The sequence below is a fragment of the Penaeus chinensis genome, chromosome 2, assembly GCF_019202785.1.
Source record: "Penaeus chinensis breed Huanghai No. 1 chromosome 2, ASM1920278v2, whole genome shotgun sequence".
Lineage (NCBI taxonomy): Eukaryota > Metazoa > Arthropoda > Malacostraca > Decapoda > Penaeidae > Penaeus > Penaeus chinensis.
This window is the reverse complement of record NC_061820.1, coordinates 6284298-6295623: the sequence shown is the minus strand read 5'-3', so window position 1 is coordinate 6295623 and position 11326 is coordinate 6284298. Positions and strand designations below refer to the sequence as shown.

Genomic DNA, 11326 nt, shown 5'->3' with positions numbered 1-11326 from the left:
CCGTGTGCGTGTGCGTGTGCGTGTGCGTGTGCGTGTGCGTGTGCGTGTGCGTGTGCGTGTGCGTGTGCGTGTGCGTGTGCGTGTGCGTGTGCGTGTGCGTGTGCGTGTGCGTGTGCGTGTGCGTGTGCGTGTGCGTGTGCGTGTGCGTGTGCGTGTGCGTGTGCGTGTGCGTGTGCGTGTGCGTGTGCGTGTGCGTGTGCGTGTGCGTGTGCGTGTGCGTGTGCGTGTGCGTGTGCGTGTGCGTGTGCGTGTGCGTGTGCGTGTGCGTGTGCGTGTGCGTGTGCGTGTGCGTGTGCGTGTGCGTGTGCGTGTGCGTGTGCGTGTGCGTGTGCGTGTGCGTGTGCGTGTGCGTGTGCGTGTGCGTGTGCGTGTGCGTGTGCGTGTGCGTGTGCGTGTGCGTGTGCGTGTGCGTGTGCGTGTGCGTGTGCGTGTGCGTGTGCGTGTGCGTGTGCGTGTGCGTGTGCGTGTGCGTGTGCGTGTGCGTGTGCGTGTGCGTGTGCGTGTGCGTGTGCGTGTGCGTGTGCGTGTGCGTGTGCGTGTGCGTGTGCGTGTGCGTGTGCGTGTGCGTGTGCGTGTGCGTGTGCGTGTGCGTGTGCGTGTGCGTGTGCGTGTGCGTGTGCGTGTGCGTGTGCGTGTGCGTGTGCGTGTGCGTGTGCGTGTGCGTGTGCGTGTGCGTGTGCGTGTGCGTGTGCGTGTGCGTGTGCGTGTGCGTGTGCGTGTGCGTGTGCGTGTGCGTGTGCGTGTGCGTGTGCGTGTGCGTGTGCGTGTGCGTGTGCGTGTGCGTGTGCGTGTGCGTGTGCGTGTGCGTGTGCGTGTGCGTGTGCGTGTGCGTGTGCGTGTGCGTGTGCGTGTGCGTGTGCGTGTGCGTGTGCGTGTGCGTGTGCGTGTGCGTGTGCGTGTGCGTGTGCGTGTGCGTGTGCGTGTGCGTGTGCGTGTGCGTGTGCGTGTGCGTGTGCGTGTGCGTGTGCGTGTGCGTGTGCGTGTGCGTGTGCGTGTGCGTGTGCGTGTGCGTGTGCGTGTGCGTGTGCGTGTGCGTGTGCGTGTGCGTGTGCGTGTGCGTGTGCGTGTGCGTGTGCGTGTGCGTGTGCGTGTGCGTGTGCGTGTGCGTGTGCGTGTGCGTGTGCGTGTGCGTGTGCGTGTGCGTGTGCGTGTGCGTGTGCGTGTGCGTGTGCGTGTGCGTGTGCGTGTGCGTGTGCGTGTGCGTGTGCGTGTGCGTGTGCGTGTGCGTGTGCGTGTGCGTGTGCGTGTGCGTGTGCGTGTGCGTGTGCGTGTGCGTGTGCGTGTGCGTGTGCGTGTGCGTGTGCGTGTGCGTGTGCGTGTGCGTGTGCGTGTGCGTGTGCGTGTGCGTGTGCGTGTGCGTGTGCGTGTGCGTGTGCGTGTGCGTGTGCGTGTGCGTGTGCGTGTGCGTGTGCGTGTGCGTGTGCGTGTGCGTGTGCATGTATTTGTGCGTGTGCATGTATGTGTTAGTTTTTGTGCATGTATATGTATGTATGTAAGTGCAAGTGTAAGTGTAAGTATAAATGTATATATGTATGTGTATACATGTGTGTATACACATGTATACATGTCTGTCAGTGTGAGGGAGGGAGAGGAGAAAAGAGAGAGAGAGAGAGAGAGAGAGAGAGAGAGAGAGAGAGAGAGAGAGAGAGAGAGAGAGAGAGAGAGAGAGAGAGAGAGAGAGAGGAGAGAGAAAGAGAACGAGACAGACAGAGAAGGAGATATACAGATACCGTAGATAAATATTTAAATATGCATCCGTGTTCGTGATAGCGTTTATATTTCTGAAAGTATGAAATAAATAATAAAGCATTTACCGGTTCTCCCAGCCTGCTATTGCAATAGCCTGCTTAGTTTGTGCGTACCTGGCTGAGCCGAGCGGGACGGAGCGAGGAAGCAGGTGAGCGAGACATTCTCTGGCTGACTCTCAGATCGAGAACACTATGTGAGTATTGGTTGAGACGAGAAACATAAACATACAAGAATTATTATTATTTTTTATTTATTATTTTTTTTTTTTTTTTTTTTACGGTGGAGCGCTGTGCTCAGGGTGAGGAGGAGAATGAGAATTGTGTTTATTAGTATTTTTAAACGAGATTTATTGAAAATGTTTAACCACTTTGTTTGTGTGTATATAGATATTTTCATTATTTTGTAGCTTATTTTTTTATTGTTATCATTGTTGATCCTGTTATCATTGTTATCAGTGTCGCTTTTATTAACCAGCCTATTATCAATATCATTAGTATCAGTATTATTACCCTCATTATTATTATTACTACCACTAGTAATTTCATCAGTAATAGACATATAATCAGGACTAGCAAATGCCTGCATATATTTGCAGAATTCAGAAATCAGTTATTTCGTGATATTTGTATTTGCTATATGAGTATTATTGGAAATAACGCCTAACACCTTTAAATACAGAATCTGAGCTTACCAAGTCATAGAACACATCATTCTATGAAAGTTTTCTTCAATATCAGTTTCTTCGCAAATTTATAATAACAGTAATAAAGAAGGTGTCAAATCCAGGAAAAACAACAACCTCACTCCCCCAGCGCCGCGAAAAAATGACAAAAAATCGTTGAAAGCGACGGAAAATCGGACGGATTTGCAGCGAGGGAAATCACTAAAGACAATTAGATTTGCGCTGGAACGTGACTCGACCATAGGCAGATGTGAAATAGATCATCACGTGATAATAGAAGCTGGGCCGAGGACAAGGCAGTTGAAATTCGAGTCAGTTCCATCATGGCTAGTGGGTGTGTTGGTGGTGATAATATTGCAAAATAGTTTATTGTACCCGCGAAATCACGATGTACTGCCTGTGGAAGCACTGTCCGCGAACTGTAAGACACCGTGTCATTACAACTGAACCCTCCGCTGTCCGATAAGCGTTTACTTGAGCTTTTGACTTTGCCCTTGACATTGAGACGTGTTGCGAGAGAGATAAATTGCTTTCCTGATTGAGACTGTAATAAAGGCTCGAAACCGAGGTACACAACTTCTGTATCACACACACGTTAAAGACTAACAAAGATAGAAAGGTTAAAAGAAGTCTACGTTGCACTTCAAACAGATTTACTTACGAGGCTCAAAGTTGGCGGCATTTGGTTGTTTTCAAACGAGGCGGAGCGAACTACCTCCCGCCCTCACCCTGCTCGCCACGCAGTCTCCGAAACGTTTTGCAGGCCGGCCGTTCACTTGATTTTGCCGCGCAACGCCCGATGCGCTTTGCCCAAGTGAACAAGGAACAAGCCCCCTATATAATCTGGAAGAAGGCCCCCCTCAAAAAGGGGGTCTAAGGGGGGCGAAGCCCCCTATATAACATGGAAGAGAGTGGATATATTATGCCCTCCCGGGTATTGTCGGTATTTCTCGAAATCCCCCACCCCCAAAAAAAAAATCCCTGATATTTATCATACCCTCCCCACCTATCGGAACCGACATCGTAGCTGTGCTTCGTTTGCGAAGGAAATGAGTTCTAAATTCGTTCGAAACACGACGAAAACTATTGGAAAAATATATTGTTCATCGGAAAATTGGTGTTAGGCATCATTTCCAAATTTACCGTTATATGATTTCTCCTTCAACTATTATAAAAAAAGAAAATGTAGTCCGCTAAATTTATTTTAGCTGCTGTTTTTACACTCGACTAATTAGGATAAGATAATTTCCCCCTCATTTGAGCCCAAATACTAGAAAGTAAAGAGTGGTTAGTGGAGTTGGGGTCACTGTAATAAAGAGTTTTTCCCCCTTTAGTATTGGATGAAAGCTCTACGTTGTGAACTGAGATCATTAGCAATTTTGAAAGTAATATCCTTTTTTTACATCTTTAGATTATGATTCACTCCTAATCGTTTAGTCCTTTAGAAATCGAGATCTGAAATCAAAATCCTATAATGATAAAAAAGGAAATGTTACAAGAAACCGCAAACCGAAATGAAGACCGTCAATAATTATTAGTGCTAATATTGCTAATGATAAGGAAACATTAGCAGTGTTGCATTTATTATTATTATTATTATTATTATTATTATTATTGTCATTATTATTATTATAGTATCATCATTATAATTATAATCACCATCATCAGTATCATCACCATTACTATCACTATCACTACTTTCATCATCACTACCAACAACAGAAATAGTATATTTGTCATTCTCATCACGTATAATCATCTTCAACAGGTTTTCCAGCAAAGCATCAACGAGAGGCTGTCGAACGGTGTGTTGGAATGTCACTTTGCTGTTACTAAGCATTGGTGTGGTGCTTATAGTTGTTCGTGACAGCCATTTCTCCTCGCCCAGTATTCCCACGCAAGATTCTAGTGGTAGGTTGTGTGTTAGAGCAAGGGTTCCCAACCATTTTCATTTTGTGGCCCCCGACCAAAATATAATCATCTTCATGGCCACGTTAAGTAACTGTTTTCTTTTAGTAATTACTAGTTATGATGGTGTTAGTAGTTATGATGGTGTTAGTAGCTATAGGGCACTTTATGGAAATGTTGCAACTTATTGATACGTAAGAGATAATTGTATTTAGGTACTGTAGATGAGATACAATTCAGTTTAATTCGACGTCATGATTTTCATATTGCTCCATGGTCGCCAGGTTAAGAACACCTGTGCTAGAGGATGTTTTTTTGTGTTAATATATTTGTGCGTTTGTGTTTGTGCATGTATGTGTATGTGTATATATACATATATATAGAGAGAAAGGGAAGGAGAAAGAGAGAGACAGAGAAGGAGACAGAGAAATAGAGAAGGAGAAAGAGAGAGAGGCAGAGTAGAAGAAAGAGAGAGATAGAGGAGAGAGAGAGAGAGAGAGGCAAGCAAGGAAACGCAACGTTATACTCAGTAATTGTCAGCAGTGCACGAGACCACAAAATAACGCTTCTTTCAGGCACATTGACTTTGAAGACAATTAAAAGCACAGCAGATACAGAGCAACAACCTATCATCTACATCATCACAGCCACCTACAAACGGCCAGAGCAGGTTAGAACCTTGATCCAGTAATATGAATGAAGATAATATATATTTAATTATGAGAGGAAGAGAGAGAGAGAGAGAGAGGGGTGGAGGGCGAGAAAGAAGGAGGGACGGAAGGAAGGGATGGCGAAAGAGGGTGGGAGGGCGAGTGAGGGAGAGAGAGGGAGAGAGAGAGAGAGAGAGAAAGAGAAAGAGAGACAGACAGATAAACAGAGACAGAGAGACACACACAGATAGACCGATGGGGGGAGAAGGAGAAAGAGACAGAGAGACACACACAGATAGACAGATGGGGGGAGAAGGAGAAAGATACAGACAGAGAAGGAGAAATACAGATACTGTAAACAAACAGATAAATATGTATTCGTATTCTTGAATGCGTGTATATTTCTGAAAGTATGAAATAATTTAGCATTTACTGGTGAGACGAGCGGGACGGGGCAAGGAGGCAGGGAGAGGGAGAGGGAGAGAGAGGGAGAGGGGGAGGGGGAGGGGGAGAGAGAGAGAGAGAGAGAGAGAGAGAGAGAGAGAGAGAGAGAGAGAGAGAGAGAGAGAGAGAGAGAGAGAGAGAGGAGGGAGAGGGAGAGGGAGAGAGAGAGAGAGAGAGAGAGAGAGAGAGAGAGAGAGAGAGAGAGAGAGAGAGAGAGAGAGAGAGAGAGAGAGAGAGAGAGAGGGGGGGGAGAGAAAGAGAAAGAGAAAGAGAGAGAGAGAGAGAGAGAGAGAGAGAGAGAGAGAGAGAGAGAGAGAGAGAGAGAGAGAGAGAGAAAAGAGAAAGAGAAAGAGAAAGAGAGAGAGAGCGAGAGAGAGCGAGAGAGAGCGAGAGAGAGCGAGAGAGAGCGAGAGCGAGAGAGAGAGAGAGAGAGAGAGAGAGAGAGAGAGAGAGAGAGAGAGAGAGAGAGAGAGAGAGAGAGAGAGAGAGAGAGAGAGAGAGAGGAAGAGTAAGGGTAAGGGTAATAGTGTAAGTGAGAGATATATATTGATTCAGTAATTAAGCTTAATGAATATCATTACTGCTGCTGACATATAGTAATTATTTTTAAATAATATGCGATGGCATAGGAACATTTGAATCGAAAAGTGAATATAAACACTGTGTACATATTGCACATAAGATTAAAACGAGTATGTGGCACTGATGATCTTCGCGATGGGACTAATGTGATGTGAGAATGATTATTCACATACACGTAATCTGCTTAAAAATAAATGCCAGGCCCATGCACGCCACAACTGCTGCCCTGTGTTGTATCAATTTCTCAAAACGAGGCAGGTTCTAGTTGCACGGCTCACGTACACACATCAAAAAGAAGACATACTGTGAGAAACACACATATCAGTCACGCCCCGCACCTGAAGCAGAAGAAATGACACTAATATTTACCATCCTTGTCAGATTCCGGAGCTCACTCGCCTCGGCCAGACTTTGCTGAGCGTTTCCCGAATTCACTGGATCGTCGGTGACGACAGGAGGACGGCGAACCAGCGGGTTTTAGATCTCCTTGAATTCCTTGGCATCCCCTACACTTACCTCTTAAGTGAGTCCTCTCTTAAGTAAGCTCTCTTTTACTTAGGGCGTCTTTTGTAGAGTACAAACTCCAACGCGTTGGACTTAGACTGATGACGTCATTAATCCTCGTAAATGCTGACTGGCTGGTGAATGCATGTTGATTGGTTGGTGAATGCACTGCCAGGCAAATGGCGAATTAGGGAAAAAAAACTATCGAACATCTCATTCCATACAGTACACTCAAGTATCAACAATGGCCGCTCGACTTGTCCAGAGTCAGTTTCATCCTCGGTCTGAGGAGAGATCTTACCCCGGTTTTAGGACAATTACTCATCGTCCGATTACAGTAACGACAAACAATTACTGTTATTTCATGTGCTTTATATGAACATGTTTATTTAATTCCATTCACTTTCCAATATTTATCTCAGATTTTATAATATTTACTGCTATCAAAGCCATATTACAGGTTCAAACTTTATACAAACACACGTTTTTGTTAATATACAAAATCGAAGAGATTAATTAAGACACCATGTGTTTGAGAGGGAAAGTTTCCATATGTTTCCAATGACTCTATCAACAACGAAGATAATCTCTGTGTTCATAGTTTATTTCTTTGATCCCTGAATACAGAATGATCCAGAAATATATTTAACGCATTTCCGTTGTAAAATATAAGCATGGTTAGGTTTCTCCGGTGAAAAAATATAGACAATAGAAACGAGGTGGGCCTCTAGCAACGAATTTCAGGCTTGTTTTCAGGCAAAATGGGCGGAGTTTAAACGGTGACGTATAATAGCACAACGCGTTGCCGAAAGTCTGAACGGCTCTCCCAGGCGTTGGGGAAAACCCAACGCATTGGTGTTATTTCTTGATGTACAAATGATGCCCTTAGCTTCCCTCTTAAGTAAGCTCTCTTTTACTTAGCTTCCCTCTTAAGTAAGCTCTCTTTTACTTAGCTTCCCTCTTAAGTAAGCTCTCTTTTACTTAGCTTCCCTCTTAAGTAAGCTCTCTTTTATTTAGCTTCCCTCTTAAGTAAGCTCTCTTTTACTTAGCTTCCCTCTTAAGTAAGCTCTCTTTTACTTAGCTTCTCTCTTAAGTAAGCTCTCTTTTACTTAGCTTCTCTCTTAAGTAAGCTCTCTTTTACTTAGCTTCTCTCTTAAGTAAGCTCTCTTTTACTTAGCTTCTCTCTTAAGTAAGCTCTCTTTTACTTAGCTTCTCTCTTAAGTAAGCTCTCTTTTACTTAGCTTCCCTCTTAAGTAAGCTCTCTTTTACTTAGCTTCCCTCTTAAGTAAGCTCTCTTTTACTTAGCTTCCCTCTTAAGTAAGCTCTCTTTTACTTAGCTTCCCTCTTAAGTAAGCTCTCTTTTACTTAGCTTCCCTCTTAAGTAAGCTCTCTTTTACTTAGCTTCTCTCTTAAGTAAGCTCTCTTTTACTTAGCTTCCCTCTTAAGTAAGCTCTCTTTTACTTAGCTTCTCCCTTAAGTAAGCTCTCTTTTACTTAGCTTCTCTTAAGTAAACTCTTTTACTTAGCTTCTCTCTTAAGTAAACTCTCTTTTACTTAGCTTCTCCCTTAAGTAAACTCTCTTTTACTTAGCTTCTCTCATAAGTAAATTCTCAATTACTTAAGTTCTCTCTTAAGTAAGCTCTCTTTTACTTAGCTTCTCTCATAAGTAAATTCTCAATTACTTAAGTTCTCTCTTAAGTAAGCTCTCTTTTACGTAGCTTCTCTCATAAGTAAATTCTCAATTACTTAAGTTCTCTCTTAAGTAAGCTCTCTTTTACTTTGCTTCTCTCATAAGTAAGCTCTCAATTAATTAAGTTCTCTCTTAAGTAAGCTCTCTTTTACTTAGCTTCTCTCATAAGTAAATTCTCAATTACTTAAGTTCTCTCTTAAGTAAGCTCTCTTTTACTTTGCTTCTCTCATAAGTAAATTCTCAATTACTTAAGTTCTCTCTTAAGTAAGCTCTCTTTTACGTAGCTTCTCTCATAAGTAAATTCTCAATTACTTAAGTTCTCTCTTAAGTAAGCTCTCTTTTACTTTGCTTCTCTCATAAGTAAGCTCTCAATTAATTAAGTCCTCTCTTATGCAAGCTCTGTTACTTAAGTCCTTTCTTAAATAAATCCTTATTTCGGTAAGTATGCGTTTCCTGAACTTAAGCAAGTCTTCTCTCCATAGAGTCTTCTCTTGAGTAAGCCCAGTCTTATGTCTGCCATCTCTTCATCAAGTCCATTCTTCAGTAAAACCTTTTACTATTAGGCCCTTTTTTCTACTGCGCCTTGCTTTAAAAGGAAGGACCTCTGTGATAGCATATTTGTGAAAGCAACACTTGCCCTTTTTTTAAACACACACAATCCTACAATCTTGAATACTCTCATGATCATACGTATACATAATTTTCTCATCCACGATGATTTCCTCAGCACCGATGCCGGAAATATACAGGAACCCACCGGTCAGCGTGAGCGGCAGAGGCTGGGCTAAAAGGGCGAGGAGTCTTTTACCCAGGGGCGTGGCTAACAGAATGGCAGGACTTGACTGGGTTAAGCAACATGCATCGTCAGGAGTCGTTTACTTCGCTGACGACGACAACACCTACGACACCAGGCTCTTCGAAGAGGTAAAGAGACCTTCGTTTGCGCTTTTGAGATGGTTATTTTTGGCGTTTATTAATACCAAAGTGGGTTTACTCTTATTAACATAAGATAATTGGACCGTCGATGATTATTGCAAGTGGTAGGGGAGACTTTGATGTTCCTTTCACAAAAAAAATCATTGTATGGCGATAATACTTCGGACCTTAGATCAGTAGGTGAATCTGTCAAGACAGAAAGGGAAAGCCTGACATGCTGTATTAATTTACATAGTTAGATGAACTCCATCTTTTGATTTGTATACCGCATCGCATGAATACCTGCTAATGGGTAATTTTCCAATAGCTATGTAGATATGATTGCTAAGAAATGAACTTCATAATCATCCACTCCAAAGTACGCCTCATTTTCTCTCGCTGCATGAACTACCCCGACAGAAGGAGAACAAGAGTGAGCAACAGAGGAAGAGCGCAGCCAACGTAAACTGATATACCCGCTTAACTGTCGATGATTATGAGACACATTTACCAAGTTAACATCTTGGTGACGGCGGAATGTCAAGGACAAGATGATTCGCACTGGTTCCGCCGCCTCGACGCAGCGACAGGGAGTAACCTCGGACCCAGACTGTATACTTTCTCTCTCCTTCAGATGCGATATACCAAGCGGGTATCCATGTGGCCAGTGGGGCTCATGGGGTCCTCGGGATTGTCGACTCCCATTATCAAGGAAGGGAAGTTTGTTGGCTGGTACGACGGCTTCATTCACAGCCGAAAATTCCCTGTCGATATGGCTGGATTTGCCGTATCCGTCGAGCTCATTCAGCAGGTAGATTTTCATGACTGTGTATGTCACATGGATGTCTGTTTTTTTCTGGTGGCTATTAATCTTTAGGTAATGGTTGTTGCTTCGAGCAGGTTCCCAATGCCAGTATGCCGTTCAGAGTTGGGCATGAAGAGACTGGGTTCCTCGAGAGTCTGAAAATCAGCACGGCAGACATTGAGTTTAAAGCCGACAATTGTTCCAAGGTGAGGAACCTGCCGAACTGTGTACACTGGAGTCTTGTAAATATATATTGTACACAGCGATATTTAGATTTTCAATGCATTCTTGCCTTAATTTCTTGCAAATACAGATTGATTTTTATGGACACCAAGCCAATAAGTAAACATTCCCCATTACTAAAATATCCAGTCTAGTGATAAAATCTTGACCATTTTTCAGATCTACGTATGGCATACTCAGACAGTGGATATATATGTTTCTCCGAGATTCAAGTTCTTACAAAAAAAGTACAAAGACACGAATGTGGGAATTCTCGTAGAAAGCATGGCGTAATATATATGAAGACATTTTCGTTACTTTAAGGTACAAGGATATATATATTATATACATCATATACAATATATGAATAAATATATGAAACATATAATATATATATACATACATATACATATATATAAATATATATATATATATATAAAATAATCAAACTCGTGTGTAAATGTATATATATATACACATGTATACTATATAAATATATATACAGTGTGCGATATATATACAACATAAACATATAAATATATATATATAATATATAAATTATATGTAAAATGTGCACAAAAATATTAAAATAAAATAAACAAAAAGTATATAATATTTTGTGTGTGTGTATGTGAATGAAATATAATATTTAGGGAATATATATATATTTTAAAATAACATAAACATATAAAATATATAATATATATATATATCTAAAATATGTTACATATATATATGACATATATAAAAAATATAAAATAATACATACCTATAAAATATATATAATATATATATATAAAAAATATATATAATATATATAATATTTGTGTGTGTGTATATATGTATAAAGTGTGTTTTTGTGTGTGCGTGTGGTGGGGTGTATGAATATATATAATATTATATATATTATATATATACACGAACATATAATATATATATATATATGTATATATCATATTATATATATGTACATATACATGAATATATATAATACATACACATATGTATATATATAAATATATATATATATATATTTATATATATAAACATATATGTACACACACATACACACACATACACACACACACACACACACACACACACACACACACACACACACACACATATATATATATATATATATATATATATATATATAATAGAGACAGATCTGAG

At 41.6% G+C, this 11326-nt stretch overlaps 2 protein-coding genes across 2 annotated transcripts in view; both read left to right on the top strand.

Annotated features, from left to right (window-relative positions):
• LOC125031281 overlaps window positions 1-3308 on the top strand; it is an 18666-nt gene extending 15358 nt beyond the window's left edge. Inside the window, exon 11 of the mRNA XM_047621950.1 lies at window positions 3195-3308. Coding sequence (XP_047477906.1) covers window positions 3195-3308 — 114 coding nt within the window. The remainder of the gene's footprint in view (window positions 1-3194) is intronic.
• Window positions 3309-3332: 24 nt separating this feature from the next.
• Window positions 3333-10464, top strand: LOC125031271 (galactosylgalactosylxylosylprotein 3-beta-glucuronosyltransferase P-like). Its single transcript, XM_047621938.1, has 8 exons — window positions 3333-3370; window positions 4200-4429; window positions 4915-5009; window positions 6397-6538; window positions 8936-9132; window positions 9758-9934; window positions 10024-10134; window positions 10331-10464. The coding sequence occupies exons 1-8, from the start codon at window positions 3333-3335 to the stop codon at window positions 10442-10444; spliced, it is 1104 nt and encodes a 367-aa protein (XP_047477894.1). The 3' UTR covers window positions 10445-10464.
• Window positions 10465-11326: the final 862 nt, after the last annotated feature.